This window comes from Panthera pardus, unplaced genomic scaffold (assembly GCF_024362965.1).
Source record: "Panthera pardus isolate Hobbes unplaced genomic scaffold, ASM2436296v1 HiC_scaffold_20, whole genome shotgun sequence".
Taxonomy (NCBI): domain Eukaryota; kingdom Metazoa; phylum Chordata; class Mammalia; order Carnivora; family Felidae; genus Panthera; species Panthera pardus.
In genome coordinates, this window is record NW_026526766.1 from 2848680 (window position 1) to 2865327 (window position 16648).

The 16648-nt window shown below is 56.6% G+C and overlaps 1 protein-coding gene across 5 annotated transcripts in view; it reads right to left on the reverse strand.

The window, feature by feature from the left end:
• Window positions 1-16648, reverse strand: part of SHC3 (SHC adaptor protein 3) — a 104032-nt gene that overhangs the window by 29467 nt on the left and 57917 nt on the right. For all 5 annotated transcript variants that reach the window (XM_053907718.1, XM_053907719.1, XM_053907717.1 and 2 more), the window contains 4 exons: window positions 14743-14805; window positions 12582-12701; window positions 9818-9871; window positions 4574-4625 (listed from right to left, as the gene is read on the reverse strand). In XM_053907718.1, coding sequence (XP_053763693.1) covers window positions 4574-4625; window positions 9818-9871; window positions 12582-12701; window positions 14743-14805 — 289 coding nt within the window. The remainder of the gene's footprint in view (window positions 1-4573; window positions 4626-9817; window positions 9872-12581; window positions 12702-14742; window positions 14806-16648) is intronic.

Here is a 16648-nt window from a genome sequence, read left to right on the forward strand (position 1 = left end):
CCACGGCCACGAAGCGTCACCGCGGGGATGCATTTCTTAAGGGCTCTGCTCTCTAACACCAAAGGTCCTCTTTGCAAGTACATTTAAAATTTTTAAATTTCAAAATGGTTAACAATTTCTTAACCGTCTACGAAATACCAACTCAGAGCTCAACAGAGAAACAGGGTTTGGAAGGAAACGTCGTGATAAAGAAGGTGGCAGTAAGAAGGAACGGGTCCCCCTCCGGCCCCCTGAGCCTGGACAACGGTCCCAACCCGGCTCCTGCTGAGGGACGCCTGAGCCACTCCGTGGCTGTCCGCTCACTTCCTCGTGGGAGTCAAGCGGCCTCACCGAATGCGGCAACTCGGAACAGTAAGAACCCCTCAAAAGAGGAGTTTCAGGGGATGTTAATTCACGGGGACCCCCCGCCACATGCCAGGGCGCCTCTCGAATGTGGGGCTGGCTGTTGGCACAGGTTCTCAGACAAGCAGCTTGTGCTAAAGAGCAGATCACAGCTGGGCTCCTGTGGCCCGATGTGGGGGGGAGGGCAGGCCTCGGGGGGCCTGGAGCAGCTCCCAGCGGCTTTGCGACAGGCACTCACTGTCCCACGAGGGCAGGCCGTCCCGGAGGCCAAGCTGCGGCACAATCCGTGTGGAGCCGCCAGAGAAGAGGCTGCAGGGGCACAGGGCCCGCTCTGCTCCCCGAGAAATACGAGGTCTCCTCCCAGATCCATGTCTGTGCGCCCCCGGGAACCCCAGGCCTCCCTGTGTGACCCGCGCTGCCCCATCCTGTTACTAACGACGGGGAAAGAAACCCTCGGGGGAGGCACACCAAACCGCCCTCCTGCCGCACGAAGCCAGCAGGGCACCGTGGAGCCCACGCGGACGGCGGCCACCAGCCCCGGGGTCCGCGGGCTTCCTGTCCCCCGGGCTGCAGGGGAGCACCCTGGGGACCCAGGGAAAAGCACGTCCTGAGGCTCTGGATCGCAGCGCGAGCCCTTGGGAGCACTGGGGATGGCCAAGAGGTTTGTCCCAAGGAGACAGATGCCCGGCTGTGTTTTTATTACTGATTATCGATATTATTTTAGTTTATTAAACACCAGCCCGGGAGGCACAGGGCGAGCCCACATGACACAGCTGTTAGAGCTGCAGGGTCGTGCATTAAGCAGTACGGGTGGCAGTGTCCCTCCAGCTAGTAAGGAGGCGGGAGTCTAGGCAGGAGGGAGGGGAAGAACCCCAGCCCCCCCCCTGCCTGTTTGCAGCCACGCACGCCCACCCCCAAGGGGGACCAGCCGAGGGCTGCCTGGTCGGTGCTTCGGGGAAGAGTAGAGACGGGAAGGGCCAACAGTGTGCAGCTCACTGTTCTTCTGAAAAGAGATACAGCAGCCGCAGTGAAGGAAGAACGGGTTTCGGCAGGGGGCTGCCCGATTGCTCCTGTTTACACAGCAGGGAGCTGGAAGCCTGCTTCCTGAGAACTGGAAGACGCAGGGCCGCAGCAGAAGCAGGCACCCTGTCCCGCCGAGGGTCGAGTCCTGGCTGTCAGAAACCGGGGGCGGCAGAGGCTGTAGCCGCAGAATTAAATCACGTCTCCCTCCCGGCTCTGGCACCTGCAGTCCTTGGTGGCCTGAGAAAACACTGTCTGAGGGCTGGGGTCCGAGGGTCTGTCCCAGGGCCTCTCTGTTCCAAACTGCACTCGAAATCCAAAACGAACTCTGGGGTGAGGGTCTCCGGGGCTGCTGTTTTCTCTGAGAGCATCGCAACAGTCTTTTCCCCTCACCCCCTCACCGGCATGACTGGGCACATACAGGAACGGTGAGGCCCTCGCCAACGGTGACCGCCCCTGAGGAGGGGGCAGAGCTGGGGGCGTCACTCAGGGGCCACGAAGGAGCAGACCACTGAGGCACGTACAGAGCTGTGGTGCCGTGAAGACTCAAATACGTCGTAAAACCTAAAATGTGGCCCAAAACGGACGTGAGGGCCACAAAACGGGACCGTTCTTCGTTCCGTCCCTTCTGGGGGAAACTGGCCCTCCTGTTACAGGGTGGGCGGTCTTGGGGTGGGGCTCGTGTGCCCACGTCGTCTCCCCCACCCCTCAGACCAATAAACAAGGTCGCTCTAAGGAGAACCGCTCACGCCTCTGAGCTGCTGGCCTCACGAGGGAGGAGACGTCCTCGGGCCGCGTCACGGAGGGCACTCGGGAGCAACACGCACTATGGCCCCCGTAATCATACAGGCGGGGGGGGCGGGGGGACGGCATGTTCCCTCAGACGGGCCAGCCCCACGTGTCTTCCACACACAGCAAATGCTGCTGGTCAGAAGTCACCATCGGGACCCCAGCTCGCGGTTTCCCCATTGGCTCCAAACACGTCCAGAGCCTGCACCATAGCCCAGCCCTCTGACAGCTGCGGGCTGCGGGCTGGGGTCTCCGTCCACCTGATGCTGTCCCCACGGCGTCTGCGGGACACCTGCTCCGCCAGCACAGGCGAGCGATGCCCCCACGGCACGCGGCCGCCGTCTCCGCCAACCGGGGACTGGTAGGGGCCCCTTGGACATCTGGGGTCTTACCCAACTAGAAAATGCCCCAGGAACAGCGACCACGGTCCCTTCTTCACGGCAAACCGACAATCCTCACCCCTTGGGAGGAAGGCTGAACAGTCATGGCCTCCTAGGAGGGAGGCACAGACCCCCTGAACTCAAGCATGGTTTCCAGCCAACACTGGTCTGTCATCTGGGGAATCCATCGGAGTGGCAGGAACTTAACCACGGTTGACGTGAGGCCGGGCTGGCGGACGGCAGGCCCTAACCCCGGATAATCGCACACCTTATAAGAAGGTGCCCACGTGAAGACACAGCCATGCTCGGAGCAGAAGGTGGCATGAAGATGGGCCACTGGAGCCACATGGCCACAAGCCAGGACGCCCAGACGGCCAGAGCACCTCCAGGAGCTGGGAGAGGCAGGCGGGGTCCCTGCCCCAGGCTTCAGATGCAGCGCGGCCCTGGCAGTGTCTTGCTCTCAGGTCTCCCAGCCTCCAGAACCGTGAGACAACAGCTTCTGTCATTTTCAGCCACCGCCGTGCAGAGTTCTGTATGGGAGCCCTCGTGGACCGATCAAACTGCCTCCCACTGGAAGGACGGGCTTGCGTGGAACGGCCAGCCTGCCGCCCTCACCCGGCCGAGCGCTGGTTATCCACAGTCATCACATGAAAGTCGCTGCAAGGTCAAGACGGGGTGGGCTCCACGTGTTAGCCAGGGGTTTCAGGGACAGTCCTTGGCTCAAGACTACCCATGCCCCCTTCCCGTCTACCCTCAGAAGTCTGTGAACACCCCCACTCTGGCTCAGGAGTGACAACGTGGCAGTCATAATCCAGGACATGGCGCTTCATTTGCGGGGTCCCCCTCGCCCCCCAGACACCCACGCATCTGGGGGAGAATAAGTGCTAACACTGTATGATGTCATCGTCTGTGACTCTGAGGAAGGAAAGCGGTCCCGCCACGCCACCGAGTACCAGCGTGGGGCAGGAGGCGGCCGTGGGGAGGACCAAATCTTTACAGCCAGACTGGTTTCTGATTTGCAAGGTTCACTGACCTATCAACCATCTAACCTCTCTGCAAACGCCTCCAGGTCGGGCCGCACAACAGTGAAAGCGTCTGTACGCGGACCCCGGGGGGGGTCGGTGCACCTGGGGGACAAGTCTCACCACATGGCGCCACCTCGCGGACAGTCAACCCGTTCTCTGTGTCCAAGACACAGCACCGGGGGGAGGGCACGATAGCATGCTAAGATCTCACATGCACTGACATTTTAAAAGAAAAGAATATACGTGTACGTATGTGGATAAAAAGTCCCGTAAAGCAAACTAGAAAATCTTAACAGTCGGTACCTGGGGTGGAGGGTGGGAGGAGAGGGGAGCCAGTGCTTTGTATTGCTATCAACACCCCCTGGCGATCTTCGTCAGTGAGTTCTAAGCTGGGGTCACGGGGTGCGTCAGTATCCAAGGGTAGCACTCACCTGTGGTCAGCCCACCCGCCCGGGCTGTCGGCGCCCATGGTGGGGCTTCGGTTTTGTACGTGATAAAAGGAACAGGGTGGTGAGTGTGGAGGTCTAGGAATAAAGGGCCCTTTTCCATAAAGGAAAGCTCGTGAATGCCCCACATCCCCCATTTCCAGCCTCGTCTGAGGCCCTGGCAGCTTTGTGGGGTGCGAGTGGATGGCACGTGAGCGTGGACTGCTCAGGGCAGCGTAGGCTTCTCGGGGTGACGTGGTTGGCGGTGGGGCTGGGGCCGGGCGGGGGGGGGGGGGGACACAGCGTTCCAGGTGTGGCCGAGGCCGCTTTCAGGGCACAAACGGGAGCCACAGGTGCAGGTCAGGTGCTCCAAGCCGCACTCCCTGCGTGCAGGTGGGTGTCTCAGGCCCCCGGCCGCCCGGTGTCTCCTGCCCCCACCGAGAAGGCGGGCAGCCCTCAATTCCCGTTAACGGCACGGCAGGACACACGGGTCGTGCTGGCGGAGGGGGTGGGACCAGGGGGAGCACCTGGCGTCCAGTGTTCAGCCTGACCGCGCACGAGTGAGAGACTGTAGGAGTCGAGCATTGCTTACCTCTGCGGTTAACAGGGTCCTTAGCTACGTACGCAACGTAGTCGGTTGTGTCCTGTCAGAGAAAAACGAGGCATCCACGTCACTAACCACGAGCAAGACAGCACAGCCAGACATACACTACGCAACCCAGCCCAGGAATCTAACGCTCCCAAGGGACAGCCCAGAAGGACGGTATTTCTCACACTACAGCGGCCAGGAGTCTCCGGACCTTGTGAAGTGCAGGTTCTGACTCGGCGGGTCCAGGGTGGGGCCTGAGGCTCTGGTGCAGACACCGCCTGTCTGTGCCCACGCTCTGGGCCACGGCCGTGTGACGGGCACCCCGTTCTCTGCACGGCGGATCCCCCCAGGAGCTCTGAACGCACTGCTGCCCGAGTCCCAGCTCCCGGATAATCCGCCCTTGCTGGACCGGAGGCCGTGAGGCCTCAGGACGGTTTGAAGCTCTCCAGAAGGTTCTACTGTGAGTCAAGGCTGACAGCCACTGTCCCGAGCTCTGCCTGAATCAGCGGTCGTCAGTCCAAGCTGGCGTCAGAGTCCCACAACGGGCTTGTGGAGACACAGGCTGCTGGGTGTCGCCTTGGGGCTTCGGATTCTGTGGGTCTGAGGGGAGGCCCCAAAATGTCCATTTCTGACAAGTTTCCAGCCAGTGCTGGTGCTGCTGGTCTAGTAGCCAGGAGGAAACCAGAAGCGGACGTTCAAAGGTTGGTTGGGAACACCTTCCTGGGTGGATGGCATGTGATGGTTCTTTTCTTCTCGGAAATAAGTAGTAACTTTAATCTTTTAAGATGTTTCACACATATGAGCTCTGAGTAGTAGCCTGGCTGTTCCGGGTGAAATCCGAGTCTGCGTGGCGGCCTCATCTGATCCGTGCACGGAGGAGGCTCTGTCCTCAGACGTAGGCTGGGCCGCCTCTAAACAGGCAGAGGAACCAATCATTCTCTTCATTCTGGAAAGCAGAACAGACGTTCCCTGCAAAGCTGACATTCTCAACATTTGTAAAGTCTCAGGGGGGGCGACCGGTAAAGGCTCACCCCGTCGTTGCAGATTTCTCCCAAATGTCGTTGCTTCGAAGGGCTCCAACATTACAGATGAGCTCCAGGTTTTCAGCATCCAGAAGATTCTGTGTCGTGACTGCCTTCATTACTACTCTCCGTGGGCAGGGGATGACCCCTTCTCTCTCTGCCGTGCTCCAGGAAAACCCTCCGATGGGAGAGGGGACGACTGGGAGCCTGGGGACATGCAATGATTACTGAGCGCCCCAGCAGGCAGCACCAGGCACAGGGTGCTTTTCCATACGTGGTACATGGTTTCCCAGAACTCACAGCGACCCGCTGGGTCTGAGGAGGGGAGGAGGGCCCTCCAGCGGGTTTTGACGTGACTGGTTGCCACCAAGGGTCCCTCCAGTATGCTGCCCGTCTACGCCGTTCCAGGCTCCTCCTTAGGCACTGTCTGCTGGTATATTCCCTGAGCTGGGAAGGGGGGTGAAAAACAGACCATCAACCCAGTTTCCAGTCATTTCCATCAAGGAAGATCTGGTCAGAATATGAAGCTAACAGCCAAGTAAGGACTCCAGCTCGTAGTCACGGACGCTTTCTGTGGACTCAGGAGATGACAGCATTGGAAGGGTCCTAGGACAGCACCGGCGTCTCTCCGTCCGAGCTCCGTGGAATTCTAGGGCTGGTCAGGAATATTCTCCAGTGTTTGAGATGTGACCAGACTTTCTTTCTAACTTCGTGTTTTAGTTGCCATAATAATCTTACAAATTAATACAAGAATATCCGGGACCATCTGAATGACCACTGCGTCATCGGTTCTGCGTTGCAATGTCAGCGACAAGGTTGTCACTTGGGTTTCCAACATTACAGATGCCAGGTTTTTAAAGAATTCGAGAAAAAAGAACACTCAGACTAGATGCTTTTGCCCCAACTCAAGCAATTAACGTCACATTTGCACACAACGATGCATCACTGAAGTGCTTACTTCAACAGAATAAATTAGTGGAAGGACTGAGTCACCCAGGCGCCTGACGTAGTAAAGAGATGCTGACCTTGAAGGATTCCGCACCGTGGCGGCCGGTTCGAGAGTCCCTCTGAGAGCAGAGATCTGGGTGGCGTCAGCAAAACCACCCATCCCGGTAAATTCCTGTCACTTCGAATGTTTCTGGCTTTACTGTGTTTATCAGGATTAAACTTTCAAACATGATCAGGGCTTACAGTTCAATAGGACGTATGAACCCAAGGAGTGTATACTTGATTTATTTTTGTGCATGTTTGGGTGACAAAATTAATTTGAGTCAACACTAGTGGCATACGCAAAGAAATTCTTCTTCTTAAATTCTTACTCCAGTCTGAGAAACGCTGCTCTGGGGAAGGAAGGCCAGGAAAGAGACATGACATGTGTCCCGTCCCTCAGATGGTTTAGGGTCAAGCCAGGACAGAACTCTTCTAAAGCCAATGTTGATCATTGTCTGGCACGCTGGGGGAGTGTATTGGTGTTCAGAACGTTGTTCCAGACATCATCCAGTCACACTGAACACCAAGTTCCACAGATGGGGCTGCCTGCTGCCCGTCCTGCGCCCCTGTTGCCACCCCCCAAAACTTTCTGAGCCTGGCCGGCACCCTGACCCCCTTCTAGTGGCCTGTGAACACTGGTAATCACAGCAGATTATGATGACAGGGCATATTTTGGGGGGATTTTGGATTAACAGTGTTTTTCAGCCTGTCTTAGTTGATACTTCAAAACACCATTTTCTTACTGGGTCAACTAGAGCACAAAGCAGTGAGTAGTTACACACTGAGCACCAGAACAAGGGATCGAACCTGGGATTACTAGTTTTATTGAAACATCTTCCAATTATAATGGTTACAAGCCAGTGCGGAACGGGAACCCACGCACAATGCGAACACGCATTTGGGCTTGGTTAAAATAGGAACTGACCAGGTTTCCTGTCCCCTGGTATCGTGACGTTTTATGCATCAGAAACAAATAAGAAAAAAATATAAAAAGGTTAAAAGCACCCAGTGCTTCCTTTTTCTTTTTTAAAAGCAAGGAGGTGAGGAAATTTGAGGCTCGCAGACCTGTGTGCACCCTGGAGAACAGGACAATTTGAACAGAAGCCTGTGTCCTTGGCTTCCTGAGCCTTCCGTCTCTGTAGGTCCGCTCATAGCATCATTAAGTTGAGGTTTGAGACAAGTTCTTGGAAGAATCTGTCACTGCGGGTACGTACTGTTTCTTCCTTTTATTTTGCAAGCTGGGTTACCTCCCAAATTTCGGAAACTATGGCTACGAGCATCACACGGGGCCAGCGGTGAGACGCCTCTGCGAGTTGACTGGAGCCACGTGCAGACACAGGTGGAGGCGTGAGGACAGGTGCACGTGCAGGTACACAGCAGGTGCACCTGTCCCTCGAGATACAATCTCTAGTGGCAGACTCCCACTTGCTAAATGTATGTCTCAGTGAGGTCTTTCGCTTTATGATAAAATGTAAGAGATTAAGGGATTGGAGGGAAAGTAAAGGAGGGGAGGGGAAGGAAAAGAGGAAACCACGGGGAGAGATTTTGAGGACTAGACCCTAAAGGAAGAGAGCGTGAGTCAGTGGAGGTGCTGAGGGTGGTCCAAGGGTGCTTTGCCATATTCTCTTGGTCAGGCGGGGGTATAAGGGCAAGGAACCACGTGCAGGGTGGCCGAATCCCTCTCCTGCCAGTGCCCTTGGCCCAAGGGTCTGGCTGGGCTTGACGCCTCCTTGGGGGAGGGAGGGGCGGCTGCAGGAACTGGGGCAGAGGCGGGGGGCGTGGGCTGTCTGCAGCCGAGACACCGGGGGCCGTGACTCCACCAGCCTTTAGAGATGTCGAGATGAGAGCCAGCAGTGGAAAGCGCCCACCCGCTCGACTTGCTGTTCATGAGCCAGCAGCAAGCAAAAGCAGTTCCCCAGGTAGAGGGAGCAGGCCGGGAAAGACACACGAAGTCCTCACAGCCTGGGAAATACCCCCTTCCCGGCCAGACCAGGACGGGATCTCTGCACCACACCGGCTACTCCGGCTGCCCTGGACCCGGAAACTTGCACATAACGAAACAGCAATAACAACAAAAACACCACTTCTAAGCCTCATTGTTTTATTATAAAAGACTTATTTGACAGCAAAAGGACATCATGCCAGGATATAGAACAATTTTTCTTTTTGAGTAAATGTAGCTTCAAGAAACACTCACTCGGTCGTCCTAATTTTTAAATACTTCCCCAGACTGGTGAAAACGTGGCCCGGACCAATGAGAAATGGTATGAGGGCGGTCTTGGGGGCGGGTGTTTTCTCCCTCACGGCTCCAAGGGCTGACTGGCTCTTCTTCCCTGGAGATAGTTTCCTGCCTGCAAGCTGTTTCCAAGGGCTGGCCAGCAACAGTGAGCAGCAGTTAGTGTGTGTGGGTCTGGCTCTGCTGGGGGAGGGGGTGGGGTGGGGGGGGTGGGGGAGGAGGAGGGGGAAGAGCGGGAAGAGCAGAAAGGGAAGAGGGGGAGGAGAGGAGGAGGGGAGGAGAGGAGAAGGAGGGGGGAGGAGGAGAATGGAAAGGGAGGAGGAGGAGGGGGAGGAGGGAGGTGAGGAGGGGGAGGGGGAGCAAGGGGTTTGTGGGTCCTGCCTCTCATGACGCCGAAAATGAGCACTGACACCATCTTGACCAAACGTGAGGAGTGAATTACCTTGTGACCTTCTTAATAAAAGCAGCAATGCAAAAATAGAACATTCCCATTCTGCCTTGCCCCCTCTCTCTCCCTCTCTCTCTCTCTCCCTGCACTCCCTCCCTGCTGGCAAAGCAAACCAGTAAGACTACAACATTAAATGTGGGTAGAAAAATTCCAATTTCAAACATCTATGAATAAACCAGACTAAGTCAACTCACAGGCTTCGCGTAGACTTCAACCGCGAAACCGAAGGGCCCTGCCGGAGCCCAAGAGAAAAAAGGAACCAAGCAGGACCCACAGTGACCCACGGTCATCAGACGGGGGCGCCTGACGGCTGACACTGGGGCGCGGTCCCAGGACCTCTTCAGAAAGCCAGTACTTGGAGGACTTTTGACCGCTTTGGGCTAATGGAACGAGAACTAATGGTGGTCGAGAAGGGCTTACGGAACCAGGTGGGGGGAGAGCTGTCATCACAGTTACCTTTCCCGATCGTGCCCTAGCACGCACCCCTGGGAGGAAGGCCCCTTCTGGAAAAGTCCCAACGAGAGCAAGGGAAAGCAGCCCCGGGCACTTACCGGGTCTCCCCCGGAGGCGAACGAGATGGACTGCATGTGGTGGTTGGCGATGATCTGCAGGCCCAGGACAAGAAAGGAGACACGTCGTTAGTGCCCGCCCCACGTCCTGGAAAAGCCACCGTCTGTCGGCAGGCGATACGACGAGGTTTCCTGAGAATCCGCAAAACTGGTACCCGGCGCAAATAAAGGGATGGAAGTCGTCACACCAGCTGACCGCCGGTGGGCTTTCCCCACACTTGAGCTGCTCACTCGATGAGCTCCCTTGAGGCAACCCTTGAGGGAGGAACCACGGCTGCCGCCCGTTTCACAGATGGGAAGCCCGAGGCTGAAGGACCACAGCTAACGGGGGTCCTAACGACCTTCCCTCTCAGAGAAGGAAAGGGTCTCACCCCCACACGGAAACAGGCCACTGGTGCTATTTCTGCTGTGTCCCAGGCACTCTTGCGACCGGTTCCATCGAGGCAAAGGCCAGGGAGGACATTCCAAGTCAGTATTAAACCCGGAAATTTCCATTAGCTTTACAAACGGCAGCGGAATTCAGTAGACAGTAAATTAGAAGCTGCCCTAAATTTAAGCTGCGACGTAAGTTTCCCATGCTATTTTTATAATGTCAAAGACAATGGAATGACCTTGAATTGAATTCCGGGGTGGAAACAGTGGCCCCATCTCCATCACACCATCACCAGGTTTATTCCCGCACAGCCCCTCAGGCCTTTGGTGGCGGGCAGTCGGAAATTAACGGAGGTGAAATCCCACCGTGCGAGGAGCTTCCCGACTGTGCTCCCGAGACGCTCGAAGCAAACCTGTGTCTGAACTGGGAGAAAACCATTCGTTCTAAAATGCCAAAATGGCATGTGCAAAACCACTCACGATCTAGAAAGACCTGAGCATATAAATGGATGGAAACAAGGAAGCCGCTCTGGAGCCTGTACCAACCTGGCCGGATCCAGCTGCCAGCGGCCGCTTGCAGCCTTCTGGAAGCTTCCTGCCTCCAGCCCCGGGGCAGGGCGCTCCCAGGAGGGCAGCAAAGCACCAGCAATCCCCACATGAGGATAAACTTCGAAAAGGTGTTGATTTCTGCTTAGTTTTTGCTTATAAGTCAGCCCTCATACTGGAGTTTGGAAACTGAAGCAGGTATTATAATTGAGGAGAAAAAGCAGAAATCCTTTTGGTCACGACGTGTGGCTGTTGCTGTATCATTGTATCTCAGACCTTCGGAAAAGATGGGAGATTAAATGGAGTTTTGAGCCGGTGAATCTCGAGCAGGTGTTTTTGGCCAAGGGAGGTTCGAGGAACGCTCGGCAGAGGAGAGCGGCCGGGACTTTCACGGTTGCTCTGCACGGGGGAGGGCAGTGTCCGGCCAGGACTCCTCCTAATTTGCAACAGCCAGGCCGCCACGGGACAGCCAGGGGCGTGAGCGGGGGCTGGCGCCCACCGTCCCGGGCCGTGTTCCTATCATCCCAGAGGGTGCCCCCCGCTCCTGAGCCCAGCCCCACACCCATGCTCCACAAACAGTGAGGACACAGCCAACCAGCCCCCAACCCCAGCACGGCCACGTCCCTTCCACTCCTCCTGAGTTTGTTTGTTTTTCTTAAGGGGGGAATGAGGTGTAATAGGCAGGGATCGGGACGTGCATCCCACAGAATTGAGGGCCACGGCCTGAGGATCCCTAGAAACATAACAGCAATGGCCACACTGTGTGACAGTGGATATGGGCATGTGGTGCAGGGCAGAGGGGTCCCGCCTTGCAGCCCGGGGTCACAGGTGCTCAGCCCTGAGAGGGCCCCAGAGAAAGGCAGAGCCTGCTGAACCTTCCTAACCCACCCCCACCCCACCCGTCGGAAGGACCAACGTGAAAAGACAGGGATTATCTGTCGGGCAAGTGAGGAATGGAGTAGGAGGCGGTGCCACTCGCTGACCTGGGGAACACCGAAGTCAATAAATATATTTGGCAACGCAAAGGTAACCCCAGGCAACCCCGGGAACACGGCCAGAATCAGAGGTGTGCGGGTGGCCCATCTCTCTCCCCGTGGGGACGCATCCCATTTCCAGCTCAGGCCACCGGCAACGGAGCCCCGGGCTGCACGGGGAACACGCCCTTTTACGCGTCTGGGCGTCTTCACCTGCTGGTACCCAGGACAGCCACTGAGACACCCACTGTTCCAGCGGACAGAACTGAGGCCCGAGAGACCTAAGACACACGCTGCCGAGAGGCCGGCATCACACACGGAACCCGCCCCAACGATCGCCACCGCCGTGAGGCCTCGGCCGGCGAGCGGCAGACGTCCCGCACCGGGCGGACTCCCTCCCGTATGCCGCGTGCAGCGACCTAGGACGCCGTCAACCGCGAGTGGCTCCAGATGAGGAACCGCTAAGACAGAAAAAATCTGGCCCATTAAACCACGAGGTGCCATCCACTTCAAGGATGACAAAATGAGGAAATGAGACGTGGGCCGCGGAGTCCAAGAAATACGGTGTAAAAGGAAGTGAAAGACGGGCAAGGAGATGAGGCGTCCGTGGCAAACACATGCACCTGCTTCTATACTGCAAGTCCCTCAACGCCTTTAGACGTTACCCTTAAAAAAAAAAACGGCAATTTGCAGCAGATTCCAAGAAAACCAATTCTACCTATCATTCCGTGGGCAACCGTTCAAAGGGGCCAAAGTTTGCAGGCTAGTAAAGATTTTAGACAAATGTTCTCTGCCAGACCCAGCAGAGCAGGCAACCTTGCAAAACACCCAAGGGGGCCCGGGCGCCTACAGACCTGTTTGGAGTCGGGCGTCCGCAGGTTCAGGCTGGCGGTGGACACGGTCAGGGAGATGTTCATGCCCGCAAACTGGAGGTTGCTCTTGCCCAAGATGCTGGACAGCATTTTGCTGGGAGGCTGTGAAATCAAGCGGCCAGATTTTAGCTTCCGATTCCGCAGAGGCCGCGCTGTCACAGCCTGTCTGTTGTTCCCGTCTGCTGCACCCCCAAGCCCCCACCTTCCCGCCCTCACTGGCCACGTGAAGGAGGCTGTGCCACGAAGGAGCCGGTAGGCGGGATCCAACAGGAGCACACGGATTCTGGGACTCACAACAGGCAGCCACAAACACGTCATAACACGTCATGTGCACACGGGGGAGGACCCTCGGGCGTCAGCACCGTCCGCGAGCAGGCAGCTCCCGTGGGGATGGGTCTCCTGTCACTCGTAAGCCCAGGAAAGGGCCACGGGCCAGTGCTCACAGCTTCCAGGCTCAGATACTGGTTCCAGCCCCCCGGGAGCTAAATGGCAGAGCCAGAGGAGCAGGGCGCAGCTCGAGGGGCCGATGAACATCCCGCGGAGTCTCGAGACTGCTCACTGCTGGGGGCCTTGGGCCGGAACGTCCTCCAGGCCGGTGCTCACACGGACGGCCCGGCCCAGGGACGGACCACCGGGCTCAGCTCAGTTAAAGTCCTTGGCACAGGGCCCAAAGGACTGTGTTTCCCCACCAGCCATCCCTGCCCGCCGCCCCCCCAACCCCCAAAGGCCAACACTTGTATCTGGGTCCAGGGCCCCCAAGCCATCTTCCCTGTCAGATTAGAACACGCCCTCTTTTGATACGCTAATTACCGCTGGTTCTTAAGCCGTTTTTAATCTGACAGAGCTGTTTACAAATAGAGAGGCCTGGGCCCCGTCCCCCGAGATTCTGATTAAGTCATACCCCAGGCCATCAGCCTTGTTTCTGCCACCCTCCCCGGGGTCTGAAAGAGGACGCTCCCTAGCTCTGTCCTCAGACCTCCTCCTAGTGACCCTACGTGACAGTCAAGATTCAAAGTTCTCTGCCTGAAACCCAGCTGCCTTACGGCTTCGTGGATGTCCCCGAGCTATAATGACAAAACCCACCCAGGGCAGGGGGTTGTCAACAAGCCGGCCACCTGCCTGCAAACCTCAGCCCCAGGACGGATTCGGGGACATCAGAGGTAACGCCTCACGACAGAGCAATAGAGTCCGGGCACAGACAGTCCTGACAGTGGCTATTTAGTTCTGTACCTGCCAGACTTCTAACCAGAGAGGTTTTCTGAGCTTTCTCTTAATCCACTTTCTCCCTGGCCGTCTAACCATCTCCAGAGTGAAAAAAGTCAAACCCAAGGTTGAATGTATAGTCCCTGGAGCCGGGGTGACATGGGCCTGAGCCCAGCCTACCCCTACCCACATCTCTGTGCCTCAGTTTTCATCACCTGTAAAACGGGGATATCCCGTGGCGCTCTGGAGCTGGTTTGTACTGGCTAATGAGAGACAATTATTAAATTTTTAGGAATTTTGGGAGCTGGCCGTTAAAAAACAGCTGCTATGAAAAGTTAATTTATGTAAACTTACAAACAAATAACTTACATTAAAAAAAAAAAAAAAGACAACAAGTACTCAAAACTCCTCACTTCCCAGCTGCTTTTGCTACGTTACCGGTCACCTGTGCCGCTCAGGCCTTTGTGCCCGCTGCACCTGTGAACCAGGTGGAAACACCGTGAGATGACGTGTCACTGCGCGTCCTCGGGGATGTCGCTAGAGCCTGGAAGGGGCCTGGCGGAAGCACGTATGCCACGGAAACTGGCAAACGGGACAGATGAGCGGCTTCGTACTCTGAACCCTGAGGGCCGCTGGTTAAATTTAGCAGCACGGCACCCAGGTGTTCACCACCAACTGTTCTAGCGAAGAGAACTAACGCCCATAGAGGCTTCGAGGGGCACCAGCCCCGTCTTCTGTGCCGTCTCCTCACCGTCTACAGGTCTGGGGCAATGGGGCACAACTGGGCACTGACATGCCGGCCGTCCTGCCAACCCCAGGGCAGGGGGACCCCGAGCTCCCGTCGCTTGGAAACTGCCGACAGCCAGGCGGTGACAGGGGGCCCTGACGGGCGGGGCGTGACCGCAGGTGCTGCGTGGGGAGGCAACACAGAAGACAGTACCTTTCTCTTCCTGAAGGCTCCCTTGGCGCCAGGGACGGCTTCGCAGACGCGGCTGATGGCTTCCCCTTAAGGGGGCAGGAAGAGAGATCCATTTGTCACATCAGTCAGGATCCTGCAACCAAGAGACCACACGCGCGCGTCCCCAGGGGAGACACCTGCCCGTGCAGTTCAGCGTAGACAGCGCGGCTCCCCATGCGGGGGTCACCCGGTTCCCTCTCTGGCAAATAGAACCGCGCAAAATGCGACCAGGTCGTCCTGAACCTCCCGCTGGCAGTGCCCTAGTGCCTCCTGTTGGCGTGGCTGTATCCTAACAGTGTGACGGGTGCCACAGTCCGTCTTACGCTGGGCTGGGATTCCGTTTAGTGGACCATTACCAGGGCACGTGGTCTCCCAGATGTTCCCTTCAAGGCCACGGTCCCGGCCCTGACCAAGCACCGCTACGGGTCACCACCCTTCCAAGGTGAATCAGAATGTTATCAGAAGAAATTTGGCGTTCTGAGTATTGTCTCCAGCATCTGCAGTTAGTAAATATCACAAAACCAAGAGGGTTCTGAAGGCGGAGAGGCGCTCGGGTGATAGACAAATGAGCAAGAAATAAGGTCTGTGCCGGGCAGTCCCCGGAGCACCCGTTTATTGAGCAGGTACCACGTACAGGTGCTGCCCTGAGGAAAGGAGGCAAGGAGGGCCCTAGGCCTAGGGGCACCTGGCTGCAGAGGGTTCGCCCGGGCAGGACACCTCGGGACGTGGGGAGGGTGCGAGATGGACCGGCTGGAGGCCGCTGGGGTCCAGATGCTGGGCCTCCAGGCGGGGAGGACGTGCTGGTAGCAGGTGCTTGAAAGCAAATGGCTCAACTCCGGGAGCGGGCCTCAGTGGGTAATGACAGGGATACGCCAGAGGGGGCTCCAAAGTCAGGAGCCCAGAAAGGGGATGGGTGAACGTGTCAGCCCCCTCGTGGGGACGGACACAATCGTAAGAGAGCACAGGAAGAAATAAGCGGGGATTTGGACACACCACCGGACAAACAGGGTAACGGGTCCTCAGAAACATTCTGCAAGCTTTCTACGTGAAATACTTGAAATCATTTTCTATCGTCTAGAAATCTAATCCCCACCACAAGATAATGCTCTTAAGAGAGATCTGTCCTTGTCAAATTACCATTCAGGTGAGGCTCACATTTGCCATTGAATTCACTGCAGAGAGTGGGGAGAGACTATTCTAGAAACTCAAATACCGTGAAGGCTGTAGCCTGAATCACCATGACTCAGACAAAGTTCCTTTAAAAGGCATGAATGTTTTCAATGTTTATCCTTAGCCATTTGTTTTATAATAATGTTCCAACTGTGGTTCTATCAAAATGATCACCCAAGTACCTTTTAAAAGGCAGTTCCTATTGAGGAAGGTCAAGCTGTCTCTTTATGGAACTATATAAACCCCAGCATCTCTATTTTCTCTGTCTAATTTAAAAACAAGAAGCAGCAGCAGCTCGGCCCATCTCTGCACCGTGCTTGTTATGACACATTCGGCTGAGCAAAGCGCCAAAATCCGCGATGGTCCCAGCAGGCCGGGAAGATACCCCACGGCAGGAAGCTTTCTGTAGGTCTCTCCTAAAATATCCGTAACAAACATCGGATTTCTTTCCCGATCCACCAACGCGGGCGATGAGAGAAAGAAATCAGCCTTGGGCGACAGCCTCCCAAGAGGATAGCTGTCAGCGGGGTCACCTGTACAGCATGTGTCTGAGCCAGTGGGCCACGCGGGTCGGGCCACAGGCCTCCCTGGCTGCCCGTGTGCCACTTCTGTGGGGGAGGCGGACACAGCCCAAGAAGTCCATTCCGTCGAGCAAATCCTCCCCAAGAGACTCCGGCGGCATCCCAGGGCACATTCAGAGACTCCATCTTCTGTCCTT